Source organism: Cnephaeus nilssonii, assembly GCF_951640355.1.
Source record: "Cnephaeus nilssonii genome assembly, chromosome: 3".
Taxonomy (NCBI): domain Eukaryota; kingdom Metazoa; phylum Chordata; class Mammalia; order Chiroptera; family Vespertilionidae; genus Cnephaeus; species Cnephaeus nilssonii.
This window is the reverse complement of record NC_137074.1, coordinates 6259983-6275432: the sequence shown is the minus strand read 5'-3', so window position 1 is coordinate 6275432 and position 15450 is coordinate 6259983. Positions and strand designations below refer to the sequence as shown.

Sequence of the window (15450 nt, the reverse complement as noted above, 5' to 3'; positions counted from 1 at the left end):
GAAACAGATTAGGGAACATCCACATACTAGTACAGTGGTTCTCAGCCTTTCTAATGTCGCAACCCACAGGTGGAGAACCGCTGCTGTAGAGCCTAAGACCATCGGAAAACACAGGTATTTACATTACGATTCATAACAGTAGCAAAATTACAGTTATGAAGAAGCAACGGAAATAATTTTATGGTTGGGGGTCCCCACAACATGAGGAACGCGGCATTAGAAAGGCTGAGAACCACTGTACTAGCATGTGGATGTTTCCTAAGATCATAAGGAGCAGTTAGGGGTGATCAGGCAGGCAGGGGCGATCGTAAGGCTGAAAAAAATAATCATGAGGGCGGCCTTTATGGACTCAGAGGATTGTCCCTGAGCGGGGCACTATATGATTCATTGTAGCTTTTGAATATTCCCTAGCCAACCTTTCAAATTAAATTAAAAATGATAATGGAGATAAAGGAGATAGAAGCCACCACAAAATATAGAACACTACAAAAATTGAGCTAGTAGGTTTGAAAAAGTGCAAAATAGTATTTCTAGAATGAAAACTATAGTCGATGCAACTGAAAACTCACTGAATAGGTTAAACAGACTGAACATGGCTGAAGAAAAAATGGCCAATACATATATTCAAATTTTCCAGAGTTTCCCCTGAGAGGAATCAGAGGGGAAACTATATATTCAGTAAATGATGCTGAGAAAATTGAATATCCTTATAAGAATTAGATTCCTATTTCACATTTTAGAAGAAAAATTTTAGAAAGTATATAGTATCTTTAAAAACAACAACTCTATTTTCTTAGATTAAGGAAGAATTTCTTAAATAAGAGCAGAGTAAAACCATAAGAAAGATTAGTAAATTTTATTTCACTAAATTTAAGAAAAAATGTAAATAAAAGACACCAAAAACAAGAAAAAAAAAAAAAAGCCAGAGAGATCAGAAGAGATTCACCATGCACATAGCCCAGAAAAATTAATCTCAAATATAGAAAGAATTTATATGTCAATAAAAAAGTAGAAACCCATGCAAAGCTGTTAATAGAAAAATCCACCATCTGAGAAAAAGCTCAAACATTCCATAAACATATCAAAAGGTAAGTCATCTAAGATGTAATCAATTAAAATATGATACTATTTCACACAGATTGGCAAAAAGCAAAACAACTACGATAATACTTTGACAGAATGGAAATTCTGGTGGCCCAGCTACTTTGAAGACCAATTTGACAGTAGCCAGTAATGCCGACGACCAGCACACCAAATCATTTAGAAATTCCATTTCCAGATCTCATTTGCGTGCACAAGAGGATCACCAAAGTATTGTTTATACTCGCAAATGTTAGAAAACACCAGATGTAAATCAAGGCGGCACTGGGTAAGTGATCTGGGTATACTCACACAATGGAATACCATACAGCAGTCAGAATGAATGACCTAGTACTTGTAGGAATGTGGGCAATCTAGGAAAAGTAATGGTGAACAGTAACGCAAGTTGACAAAGGATATCCACCATACAACAGCAGTCGTGTAAATTAAGAAATACCAAGAAACCCAAATGACCAACTTGTGTTTTGTTGTAAACACTATTTATAGGTATACTAGAGGCCCGGTGCCTGAAATTTGTGCACAGGGCGGGGGAGGTGTCCCTCAGCCCAGCCTGTACCCTCTCCAATCTGGGACCCCTTGGGGAATGTCTGACTGCCTCTCACAATCTGGGACCACTGACTCCTAATCATTCGCCTGCCTGCCTGCCTGATCGCCTCTAACCACCTCTGCCTGCCTGATTGCCCCTAACCACCTCTGCCTGCCTGCCTGACCACCCCTAACTGCTCCCCTGCTGGCCTGATCGCCCCTAGTCGCCTCTGCCTTGCCCCACATCCGGGACCCAGGACTCCCTCCTCTGGCCAGTCAGAGGCATCTGGGACCCGGGCTTCCCTCCCTCTGGCCGGCCGCAGACACCCAGGACCCAGGCCAGCTTCACCCAGGCCGGCCGCAGCTGCAGGCGCCCGGGACCATGGGGTGGGCAGCTTGTCCCTCTCCCAGGCCGCAGCTGCAGGCGCAACCACTGGCACCTGGGACTGTGGGATGGGTGGCTTGTCCCTCCCTCGGGCTGCAGCCCCAGCCACTGGTGCCCGGGACCGCAGGGCGGGCGGCTTGTCCCTCTCCCAGGCCGCAGCCTGGCTGGTCCCCATTCCTCTCTCGAGAGCTCATTTGTGCCTGGCTGGTCCCTCTCTCCCCAGTGTTGAGTATCTGAGCAGTTCTGGCATGAGGGCGTGAGGGTGTGATGAGCATTTGCATATTAGCTCTTTATTATATAGGAGGATGATGACCAGCTTCTAGGATGACCTTCAATGACTCCACTTCCTGGTATTTACGCTTGTGTACTCCCCTCCCCCATCTACCAAAAGAATAGGGCAGGAGTGACACCGTGTCACTTCCAAGATTAGTTTACAGAATGCCTGTGGCTTCTGTCTCGGATGCTCTGATGCACATTGTCTCTGGGCTCACTTGTTCTGGGGGGACCAGGAACCCATCGTGGGGACTTTCAGATAGGCCTGTAGCAAGATCCACATGGCACGGAATGGAGGGGGCCTGGCAACCACGTGACAGAGCTTAGAAGGGGACCCTCCAGCCTTCAGATGCTGCAGCCTTAGGGGAGAGCCTGGACCAGAACCGCCCAGCTAAGTCCCCCACCCCTTGATTCCCAACCCCCCACACAGGCTCGCTAAGTGCCGCTACACTGGGGGGCAAGTTGTTGCATAGCGATCGCTAACAGTCCAGGGTACGATGCAGTGCCATTATACACATGCAGTGATTATGAGAATATACACCAGCTTCAGGATAAAGGGTGACTCTGGGAGCGCAGTGAGGTGGGGCTTTCGCTATACTTATTTTTTTTTTTTATTTCTATAACAAATTTTTGAAGATGACAAAAGGATAGCATTTGTTATATCTGGGTGTTCAGTAAGTACACGATTTCCTGTAATTTCAAGCATTTTCTTTGTTGCTTAAAACATGTGATAGCCCTGGCCGGTATAGCTCAAATGGTTGAGTGTCGTCCTGTGCACCGAAAGGTCACCGGTTCGATTCCCGGTCAGGGCACGTGCCCCGGTTATGGGTTCAATCCCCACTTGGGGCATGTATGGGAGTCAACAGATCAATGTTTCTCTCATGGATGTTTCTCTTTCTCCCTTCCTTTCGCTCTCAAATCAATAAAAACATACTAAAGTAAATAAATAAGAAGTAAGATTTAAAAAACGTTATAAACAAACACTTTGAAACACAGAACAAAAGGCAGCACTTCATTCCGTGTATTACGGTGCCACAGACCAGGTCTGGCTGCTCACTGCAGCCCCGAGGGGAGCCATCACTTTAATGGCTAAGCGATTTGCACTAAAGAGGAGACTCATCGGTGCGCATTCCCACCGCTGCTAAAATCGAAGGGCTAAGTGCCCACACCTTAAATATATTTTCAACAAACAGCAGAAACAAACGTCAATAAAAACACCTCACCAGGAATTCCTGCTGGAACGCAGGAAACGCCTCCGCCTAGAGGGGCTTCGTGTTAACGGTTCCCACGGCACTTCCCGTGGATGGCGGTCTCCGCAGCATCCACTCAAGTGGACGATGTGACGGCTGTTGCCATAGCAGCCCCGATCTACTTCGGTGGTGTTGAACCAGGGAACAGGAATTGGGGGGGGGGGGGAACTGCTTGGCTCTTAGATTCCCTGGTTTTACAGAAGCAAAACGCCCACAGTTGGGAGACACGGTGTTTCAGGTGGTGGGGCCCCAGGGAACGCGGGGAGAGAGGACCCCTTCAGGGGAAAGCCAAGAGTTAGTGCCCATCTGCAAGGGTCACCTTTGCTCAAGACCAAGATTCAGAAAGGACAAGTCTCCAGCCCCCGGGTCTGGTCACAAGTACAAGTGGAAGAACTCTGCGCTGACCTTTAAGAAGGTACATCACAGCCCCGCCCACACCTTCATGGATTGGGGGGTTTTATTTACGTAGAATGGGAACTGGCCTACTTTTCCCTCCTCCTGTTTCTCTTCTGCTCTCCACCTTCCTTTACTTTGTGGGAATGGCAGTGCGCGGGAACAGGAATAGGAAGAATCACGTGCCTACCGTATTTCCCAGGACTCCCATTTTGAGACCACGACGTAAGCAGCAAGAAATCATAGCTGGAATCTCTCCCTCCTGAACAAATCATCTGTGACTGGATTTCCTGCACACCCTCCTCTCCGTGACTCTCCCCCGAACTCTGGTTAATTTTATTTTTGATTTTTGTGTTTTTAAAATGTTTTTTAATGAAAATTTTTAGAAACATCCATGATGAGAGAGAATCATTCATCAGCTGCCTCCTGCACGCCCCCTACTGGGGATCGAGCCCACAACCCGGGCATGTGCCCTGATTGGGAATTGAACTGTGACCTCTTGGTTCATAGGTCGATATTTAACCACTGAGCCACACCAGCCAGGCAAACGCTGGTTAATTGTAGATCAGAGTGAAGGTATGGTTGGTTAGCGTTCCTGCCTGTCCTACAACTACTGTGTCTCAAGTTTAAGGCTTTCTTTCATCAAATTCCTGTTTCCTTTCCTCCACTACGTGGGGATGGTGTATTTCACGATCACCCCGGTTTTCTTCTGTTCCACCTCCGTCATTAGTTCTTTGTTCTACCTCACGCTTGCTTAGTTGTTCTATCGCTGAGCACTTCATTCTGTTCCTGACCTTGACCGATGCCCCAGACGTTTTCAGTCCTCCGACACCCTAGGGGAGACGCGGTGGCCTGGCACACACTTCCTGGGGCACGCGCTTCCTCCACTGGTCTCCTGCACTCCATCTATGACTTGCCTTTTCCTTACTAGCTCGGCTGTTAGCCGGGAGTGCCCGTGTGCAGTGGGGACACTCCATCCCAAGCCCACTGTCAACTCTGAAGACATTTTCAAGTTTAAGGCGTGTCACCATCCTATCCACTTGACTGTGCTCTTGTGGTTTCTCTGTAGATCTGGCTAAGCCACAAGCCAGGCTTCGCAGAACAATGCTGCTCTGTCACCGTCATGCCGTCTCACAAAGGACTTCTGTCAGAAACATGGGCTCCTTGGTCTCATTATTTTGGGCTTTTGAGAAATAGCAGCGACAAGCATTTATTTCTTATTTTACAGGATTTCTTTGAGGAAAAAATATACATAGTTTATCTATGCATTTTCTTTTTCAGTCCTTTCACTTTCACTGTCGAACACTGACGTCCCACCCCCAGGCCCCTTGGAGTATTTTTATTCCTGGGATGAGGTGCCCACGCAGGTTTAATATGAGAGGGAACAGTAATGCCAACACTTCCTAGCCTTTTCCATGTGCCAAGTACATGGAAGTCTTACGTGGGTGAACTCGCTTTTCCCTCTCAGCAAACCCCAGTACATTTTACCAATAAGAATTTGATCACGGCCCTTACTGGTTTGGCTCAGTGGACAGAGCATCGGCCTGCGGACTGAAAGGTCCCAGATTTGATTCCAGTCAAGGGCATGTACCTTGGTTGCGGGCACATCCCCAGTAGGAAGTGTGCACGAGGCAGCTGATCGATGTTTCTCTCTCATCAATGTTTCTAACTCTCTATCCCTCTCCCTTCCTCTCTGTAAAAAAATCAATAAAATATATTTTAAAAAAAAGACTTTGATCACGGATTACAGGCATGAGTGGATCAATTCAACACAACTGACTTGTCAAGAAGTGCTCCCAAGTGAGTGAACTGACATAAGTTCCGGAGGCAGGTCCCCCTGTCCGACGCCAGCATCGCTCACCTGCACAGGGGCTTGCCGCGAAGCCCACTCTCTTCCGAGCTCTGTCGAAGATCACGTAGAAGCCCTCCATCACGGTAGCACCAATCACCAGCGCGTTCGTGGACGGTGAAATGCCAAATCGGTAGCACTCATAATTCAGGCCAGCCCTCATCATGGGCTGAATGTAAAGCTGGTGTTTAAGAGAAAGAAATCAAGAAAAAGCACAAATCAGGCAACATCACACAACTGTCATGGTCACAGGGTGCTCAGAACTCTCCCAGATGCTATGTGCACTACAGATCTAGGAGTTGAAATGTGGTGGTGATAAGCATGGTGGTTATAAACATTAGTGAGAGTGACAGGAACATGTGCACCACCTGTAACTGTACACAGGGACAACCATACGCAGACTTCCATCTACCTATTTAGTCATCCATTCAAGTCATCCATCCATCTAGCCATCCGTCCATCTGTTTGCCCATTCATCCATCCATCCATCCATCCATCCATCCATCCATCCGTCCGTCCGTCTGTCCATTCATTCAACCATCTGCCCACCAGTTATTTTTTGAGCCTAGATACTGCTCTTGGTACCAGCAATACAAGGACGAATAACACATGGTTCCTGCCCCAGCTTCCCATCTAAGGGGGAGACAGGTAAGTAAATATTGAGTCAGAAGTGTTCCAACAGGTCCCTTCTATTGATAATGTTGACCTGCTAGTTCTCTCCTCATCACAACTCTCTTCACTTCATCTCTAAGAGAGGGCCCTCTCTTCCTCCTCCTGACTCACCGGCTACTCCCTCGCAGGCATCTGTACTGGATCTGCTTCACCTTCCTCACCTGTCCGTATCCGAGAACTGCAGAGCTCTGGCTTCCTCTCTCTCTTTCCTCCCAGGTGCTCATGCAGCCCCATGGCCCTCAGCACACCCCCTGTGCTCTACGCTGAGACTCCCAAATCTTTACGTCCAGCCCAGATCTTTGCTGCCATTGCCACACGCTTCTGTCCACCTGCTCACCCACTCATCATCAGTTGGCATCTCAAATGTAACATTAAGAAAATAACACTGAACTTTGGCTATTGCCCCGATCTGCTCATCTCAAGGCTCTCTGTCTCAGTTAAATCCGCGACACAGCCTTTACTCGGGTCCCAGAGCACCAGCTCAGTATCTCTTACCTCCCATCGAAACCGCACACAGCGCCTGCAGCCTTCCTTTGAAACAGAACCTGAATCTGACCACCTCTCCCATCTCCATCACCACCACCCTGGTCCAGGCCATGGTTGGCCTCTTCGCTCCTGATTTACTACAAAGGTCCCTAACTGGCTCCAGGATGCCATTTTTCCAAAGTGGTGGTGTCTTCTAAGAAAGAGTCAGGATGCACAGGTAGGATGACTTCCTCAGTGCAAGAGGCAAAAACTATCACAATCAGAGAGAAGACACGGCATCAAAGGATAAGAAGTTCTGACTTGTGTGAGGCCCATGTCCTGAGGTCCCCAGGAGGCAAGAGTTACTAGGAACATGAGTTAAATCTTAAAACAATCAGTGAGCAAATCAATATCATATTAGTAACAATTCCTCTGTTTGTTTGTTTGTTTTTTTAATGGAAAAGTATTAAAATGTAGGCAGTTAAGAGAGAATGGCTTGGTATGACATGACAAATATTTTTGGGGAAAAAAAACAATAAAGAACAAAATAAGTGAGAAGGATTTTGCCCTAAAGAATGAAAGCACTAAGGAAAACTTGGAGGAACAAGTCAATACTCAGATAGGCAGTCTCGGGCCTTCTGGGAAGGTGAGAGGTAGGGATTTTGGAGGGACGAGCAAAGACTGAAAGGAGACCAGTGGGAGGGGCGTCCATATGATGACTGATGGAGGTGGAGGAGGAGGCAGACTGGGCTGAGCGTGGGACTTTTGGAATGGTAGGCACAAGAACAGTATTTAAAATCCAAACAGAAAAGGAAGTCAGAAGTTGTGCTGGCGAAAACGTAAGTGATCAAACTGACCGTGAGGAAGGTTAACGCCACTGTACTTCACCTGCAGGGCAGATGGGAGGGAGAGGGGCTGCAAGGCCGAGGGGGGAGCAAGGACACAGTGGTGGCAGTGCCTGGAGTCACCAACTGCTGGGCATTGAGCAGCTGCTGTGTCCAGGGAGCTGTTTCGGCAGGTAGAACCCTGCACTGATTGGTTTGTCTGTCTGCAAACCCTTCTTCAAGGCCAGGCATCATTCTGCTCCTCCCTGTGTGCCTGGCGCCTAGGCACCTGGTATACGCCAGGCATATAGGAAGACCTCAATAAATGCGTGTCAAATGAATGAGTGGGGCTAAGCTTTGATCCGTGTTAAATTAAGAAAAGGTGGGGGGGGGGGGCGGTGGCTTAGTTATCACAGAAACAGAAACACACACACACCCCTACCTTTGAATGAACTAATTCCATAATGAAACCCAAATAATTATGAAGGATGATGCAACTGATGCGAACAGAATTTGTATCTTTTACTCTGGCCTTTCTGTTGGGTCCCAGTCGACTCCCAATAAAAATTCCAGACTGTAAATTTGTCACATGTCGGGAAAGCTGTGGTATTTCTGGATCTCAGAAGAAACTGTCTGCCTTAAGCTGAGTACAAACGGGCGAACCAGTGGCATCAGGACTGAAACTATTTACACTTACAGGGTTATGTGAAAAAAAAAAAATCAGAATTTGTCTGAGAGCTGGAAATAGATTTTTTAACAGGCCAAAGAGAATTCAGCTCGTGTGTTTTTGGAAAATGGTGTTGGCGACAAACCAGACTCTCCTGGTCTAGCAACCACTCGCCCAGCTCTGCCTGCTGGTGCCTGAAGGTCCCAGGTAGGGACCTCTGGCAAATACCTCGGCAACAAGGAGCCCTGTGATTGCCCTGAATGTTAGGAAAGGGGTGGGGCAGGCAGAGCTGAGCTATTAGATGACCCCAGTGTGTCCTTGAGGGGTCTGACCAGCATATGGAGCGTGCGTGGTTCACAACTGCCCATCCACGTCCTTCCCAACAGGCAGCAGAAAGCAAACATGGTGAGGTTGAATAAAAACTCAAACAATGGGGAATGTTGATTTTTAAAAATCGAAAATGTGAACATGTCAAAGTCAACCCCCCAAAACATCTACAGTCTCATAAGTGAGAATAAGACTGGATTCTCTCTCAGAGATATGCACATGGATGCCACCTCCCCAACCTGCCTCCCTGTGTCCCCATGCTCACCCCGTGCTTGATCCTAAGAACACTGACGATCCCCAGTGAACTTTCAGCTTTGACGGCTATTACCTGCCCGGGACATAATAGGTTTTTCCCTGATTGCCTGCTTTTTTCCTCCTGCTTCTTGTGAGTCCCTGACTCTGCCAACCACCCACATGCCATTTATTTGCCAGAACACGTCCACCTGTGTCCTCAAGCTAGGCTTTAACTTCAGTTACAAACCACGCTGATGAAATAATGTCCACATTTGGCTGGTTGGCAGACCAAAATATAATCATAAAGAGTACATTATTTTAAAGATGCTGAAAACATATTCCAACATCACTCTTTGCAGTGCCGTGCATCCAAGGTCATGGCCGTCTTCTGAAAATGCCACTGCAAGCACTACCATTTCTCCTTTATAGTTAAAGAGGTAGACGCAGACAGGGCGAGTGAGTCAAGGGCAGTGTCCTCTGCCGGGCTGTACTTCAGTCTTTTTTCCAACAAGTGCCCATTTCTGGAACGCCACCCCCTTCCCTTATGTAAAGTTGAAAATGGAGAAAAGGCAGTATTATCACTTACTTGTTTCTTCTGAAATTATTCCTCCTTTCCTACCTCCTAGCCACACTCCTTTATCCCAAATTCACCAGCTTATATGACATAGACACAGGGCTTAGCCATTTAACAGTTACAGGGCCCTGCATGGCAGTGTTGTGGAAGGAAGGGTGGTCTTTAAAACTCATGGTTCTCATCTTCAAGGAAATAATTGAGAAAGAATAGAAGTGTGTGTGTTTTTTCAGAAAACAGAAGTCAAAGGAAAAAAGGCAACGGCATAAAATACACCCTAAAGACATGGCCCCATGCCAGATGAGTAGCCTGGAAAACTCGCATGATGGGCTTGAAGGGCAAGCTCACAAATGGGTTATTCTGCTCAGCAGAGGTTCAACAAAAGATGGGTTGTTTGAGTCGGGTCTTCGAGGATGGGAAGAAATTAGATACACAGATGGAGTGGGGACCGGAGGGCATTTCAGGCGGGGAGTGGCGAGGGGTGGGGAGTGGTGAAAGCAAAGGTTGGGAGACGGAGCAGGCACAGTGACCAATCAGTGGAGGATCAAGGGTGTAGCAGGAAATAGGTGGGAGAGCAAGGAAGGGCCAGGCAAGGAGGTCCTGGAGAGCCGCTCCAGGGAGAGAGACCATCAGCATTTAAACAGTGGCACTGAAAGCTGTGGTTTAGGAAGACTGACCTGGAATAGTTGTAAAGGGAAACAAAGTGGTGACATGGATGCCTGGAGGGCACTCTGGAGGTTCCTGAAGTGATGCAAGGGGGTGTGAGTGACATAGTGAGAGCTATGGGGAGAGGCGAGAACATGACTAAGGAGGACAGAAGTTGGTCTATTTAATTAGATGCTTGGGATAAAGAAGGAATCAATGATTTATTGCATATGGGGGAAATGATGTCTTAATCTCTGAGAATCCAGTTTTATTCTTTATCCTATCTAATAAAAGAGTAATATGCAAATTGACTGGCACTCCAACACACAAGATGGCTGCCCCTATGTGGTCAAAGATGGTTGCCCCCATGTGGACACAAGATGGCCACCACAAGATGGCCAGCAGGAGAGGGCAGTTGGGAGGGACCAGGCCTGCAAGGGAGGGCAGTTGTGGGTGATCTGGCCAGCAGGAGAGGGCAGTTGGGGAGACCCAGGCCTGCAGGGGAGAGCAGTTTGGGGGGACCAGGCCTGCAGGGGAGGGCAGTTGGAGGTGATCAGCCCTGCAGGAGAGGGCAGTTAGGGGTGACCAGGCTGGCAGAGGAGGGAAGTTGGGGGCAAACAGGCTGGCAGGGGAGCAGTTAAGCATCAACCAGGTTGGCAGCGGAGTGGTTAGGGGGTGATCAGGCTGGCAGGCAGAAGCGGTTAGGGGCAATCAGGAAGGCAGGCAGGCAAGCAGTTGGGAGCCAGTAGTCCTGGATTGTGAGAGGGATGTCCGACTGCCCGTTTAGGCCCGATCCCACCAGGATTGGGCCTAAACGGGCAGTCGGACATCCCTCGAGGGGTCCCAGACTGGAGAGGGTGCAGGCTGGGCTGAGGGACACCCCACCCTCTGTGCATGAATTTCGTGCACCAGGCCTCTAGTTTATACATAAGTAGGAAAAACCCATCTATTGGTATTGTAGATGTTGCAAAAATGTCCTCAATTCTTGACCTTTCCTTGTAGCCACCCCCTTGTGATATGACTTTGCAGAGCCTCCCATTGGGAGGTGGTGTCTACTTCTCCACCCGGGAGTCTGGGCTGGCCTTGGCCTTGTGTGGGCAGCACTGTGCAGGAGGTGATGGCTAGTTCTGGGCCTAGACATCAGGAGTCCCTGAGTTTCTTCTCTCTCAGAAGAAGAAACCACTGCATGAGTCACCGCTGGATGGTGAGCCAACAAACAGCCCTATCACTCCACTGACTTAGCCACCAGAGTAAATGAGGCCATCCCAGACCCCAGACCAAGACCATCCTAAACTAAGGCCAACCTAGGCCAAGACCATCCTAGACTAAGGCCAACCTAGACCCAGCCAACACCAGCTGCCAAGACACAGGGGAGCAAGCCCAGGAAATCAGCAGACCCACCCAGGCTCCTGAGCAGGAATTAATGCTCACTGATAAAGCTGCTCCTATTCATGGTTGTTTGTTACTCGGCACCACTGTATATCTATACCTGTGTTAGGTATCGATTATTAGATAATATGCACGAAGGGCTTTACTTTTGCATGCTACACGTCGAAGAGAGGAAAGCACAAATCCAAGCTCATACCTGAGGCAGGATAGTGATGCGGAAGGATCTGCTGGAGTTCTCGTCTCTCAGGTAGATGGAGATTTTCGGGAAGTAAGACCAAGGTGTTTCGGAATTCGCCCAGCATGCCAGCTGGGATCCAGTCCAGAAACCATCCGAGAATTCTGGAATCTAGACAAAACACGATAACGTGAGAACTAATGACTGGTCTGGCGCGTCAACAGGAAACAGCTCCCAGCTCTTCTTGTCACCTCGCCAGATGCCCACTGGGATACACAGTGTTTAATTTGGACAGCACAGTGGAGCCATCAGTCCTCGGGAGGGTAACGGTGCTGACAAATAACAATTATTGAAACACTGAGGCTTGTGGAGCACTCGCCGGCATTAGGCACCTTTATAAGCGCTTTGCAGTCATAATTACTTTAATCCTCAAACACCGCCATCAGTGCGGTAACATTACCCCCTCTACTTCACAGATGAGGAAACCAAAGCACAGAGAGGTGAAGTGGCTTGCCCAAGGTAACACGGTAGTTGGCAATGACCCTTTAAAAGAGAGACCAGATCCTAACTGTGGCCCTCAGGACCTTTCAGGCATCACCGCTCCTTTGAATTCCCCGCACCCAGCAAGCTTCCTCCAGGTGCAGAGCCCCTTGTGAGCTCTCTGCTCTTCTGGAACATCTTTCTCCTCTCCAGATCTCAGCTCAGATGATGCCTCCTCCAGGAAGCCCTCCCTGACTCCCCCCAATAATGCTGGTCCTCCACCGGGTATCCCCCTGTAGCAGTTAGTTAGACATTTACTGTGATTTGTTTACTTCTGTTTCCTGCACTAGGATCTGAGCCCTTTAAGGACAGAGGCCTGCATCCCCTTATGGTCCTAACACCCAGCCCATCAGAGAGATTCAGGACAGATTGTGGGAAATATGAATGGGCTGGAACACAGAACATCCACCTGTGCCTCTCGTCAGGGGACTGGAAGGATAGTCACCCAAGCATGTCTACTAGTTGCTGAATCTTCAGTGAATTACAAGTTCCAGGCATGCCATCTCACCAGGACCAGCGAAGGCACCAGAGCAGGCCTGGCGGCTCCCTGAGGGAGGACTGTGTGGGAGGCTCCTCTGCTACCACGTGTGCCCCTTCCAGCACAGAGCCCTGCTCGGGCGACGGCTGGGGGAGTATGTGGTGGGGACAGAGCTAGGAGAGTACTGATGGGGAGGAAGGCGGGTGTTTGTCCCTGAGGTAGGAACACCTGGGCTGAGTTGAGGGACGAAAGGGCGTTGGTGAGGTATGGGGGGGTGAGAGGGGGAGAGGGAGGAGGGCAGAGCATGAGACCTGCCCCATTGGAGACGCGGACAACAGCCACGGAGGCTGGTGCAGAGGACAGAAAGACGCATGAGGCAGGCACGGAGAGAACCAGGGCACCACGGTGCATTTATCAGAAACCGTTTCTCAGAGGCCTGGGCTCCGCGGCACACCGGTGTCACTGCAGCATTCCAGTGGGACATGCAGGTCACTTGTTGCCGGAGTCCAGCCTCCAAGGGGGCGAGACGCTGAATTCCAGAGTCACGGACAGGAGGGTGGGACGCAGTGATGTGGCCGTGGACAGACCACTTAGGACAGTATAGGGAGGAGAGGGACCTAGGACCCACACTGAGAAATGGGCAGAAGAGAGACCCCCAAGAGGGCGGCCCAGGGCTGGGAAGAGGTGCCGGGAGGAGGGCGTGATGGAAGCCGAGGCAGCTAAGCACACTGCTGTGCAGAACACGTGGGGCAGGTACAGAAGACACCGTGGCGGGACAGGATGAACGCGGGTGTGTCCTGTGCTACACAACCGCACACACAGGTGCCAGCCCTCCCTCCTGGGTGACAGAGGGAGAAAATATCCTGTGTTTCTCCATCCATGGAAGGCTGCCCCCTGGACTGCCCAGGAGTGACCTGCAAGATCTCTGATGCTGGCTTTAATGCAGTTTCTCCTTTGATAAAAGCGAAGTCGATTGGAAATGGGCATCCTAGGGACGGACCTCTTGCCAGATGATGAGGTGGGGCAGTCATTTTGCCGGAAAGGGTGGCTCGGCTGGCCCACGGCCCACAGCTCTGACGTCAGCACTAAGAGCAGGTCCAGCCACAGATGGAGAATGAGGATCAGAGAGGCCAAGTACCTGGCCTGAGGTCCCAGCTCAGAACTCGATGCGGGACCATCTGCCTCCAAAGGAGTCTGGGAAGCTTCCAGGGGCTAAGCCATGTAAGCGGAGGGTGGGGGGGTGGGGGTGGGGGTCAGGCCTCAGGTCACAGAGCTCTAACGTCAGAAGTCACCTGGAAGCGGGTCCTCTGCTTGTGCGTTTTAGAGTTGCAGAAACATGCGGCCTGAGATGCACAGCGTCATACTGGGAGGAGCGGAGCCCAGGTCTCTGCCACACACAAGTCCCACTGGGCTCATTTCAAAATACAGACCTACCCACCATCCTATCTAATAAAAGACTAATATGCAAACTGACCATCACACACAAGATGGCTGCCCCCATGTGGTCAAACATGGCTGCCCCCATGTGGACATAAGATGGCCACCACAAGATGGCCAGCAGGGGAGGGCAGTTGTGGGGGACCAGGCCTGCAAGGGAGGGCAGTTGGGGGCAACCAGGACTGCAGGGGAGGGCATTTGGGGGGAACCAGGCCTGCAGGGGAAGGCAGTTGGGGGCGACCAGGCCTGCAGGGGAGCACAGTTGGGGGCAACCAGGCCTGCAGGGGAGGGTAGTTAGGGGCAACCAGGCTGGCAAGGGAGGGAAGTTAGGGATGACCAGGCCAGCAGGGGAGGGCAGTTAGGGGAGACCAGGCTGGCAGGGGAGGGCAGTTAGGGGCAATCGGGCCAGCAGGGGAGCATTTAGGCGTCAATCAAGCTGGCAGGAGAGTGGTTAGGGGGTGATAAGGCTGGCAGGCAGAAGCAGTTAGGGGCAATCAGGCAGGCAGGCAGGCGAGCAGTTGGGATTCAGCAGTCCTGAATTTGAGAGGGCAGTCGGACATCCCTCGAGGGATCCCAGATTGGAGAGGGTGCAGGCTGGGCTGAGGGACACACTCCCCACCCCCTGTGCACGAATTTCGTGCACTGGGCTTCTAGTTCATTTCTAAAATCCCAAGGCGACAGTCCACGCAGGAGCCAGAGCCCAACGTTGGTACTGTGTTCGCTCTCTGAGGCCAGCCTTTCCCTGACCCGAAAGAAGACCAGGCCGGGAGAGGCTCCGAGGGCCCGGCGGATAGAGAACAAACACGCCTTTGGTGCACACACAAAGGCCCACAGAGCAGCGCACACCCTCCCGAGACAAACAGCCTTCCCAGGTTGCTCCTCCTGACGCAGGCTCCGGGGTCACAGGCTCCGTGGCGACAAGGCAAACACATTTTGTAATTTCCTTCCTCCACCTCGTGGTTTTCTTACAAAGCCAGTCACTGCCCAACCCGTGATCCAATGACCTCGGGGTGCCAACACCTGCCAGCCAGAGCTTGGCGCTCTCACGGCCCGCAGAGGTTCCGCTGGCGGTCGGTCACATGCCCAGGCTCCGGCCACTTCCTTGGCCCATGGGGAAGCATTCATAGCTCAGAGCATTACACCTGACGAGGCTCGTGTGGACTCTGCTGCGGACATTTTCACTGAGGGAAATGGGCAGATGGCTCCGTAATTCGAGCATCGAGCCTCGTCTGATTTGCCGCCAGCATTCT

General features: G+C 50.3%; 1 protein-coding gene across 1 annotated transcript in view; it reads right to left on the bottom strand.

Moving 5' to 3' along the window:
* Nucleotides 1–15450, bottom strand: part of BACE2 (beta-secretase 2) — a 74757-nt gene that overhangs the window by 11873 nt on the left and 47434 nt on the right. The window contains exons 7-8 of the mRNA XM_079766695.1: nucleotides 11767–11916; nucleotides 5789–5957 (exon numbers count right to left, since the gene is read on the bottom strand). Of these exons, the coding sequence (XP_079622821.1) occupies nucleotides 5789–5957; nucleotides 11767–11916 (319 nt within the window). The remainder of the gene's footprint in view (nucleotides 1–5788; nucleotides 5958–11766; nucleotides 11917–15450) is intronic.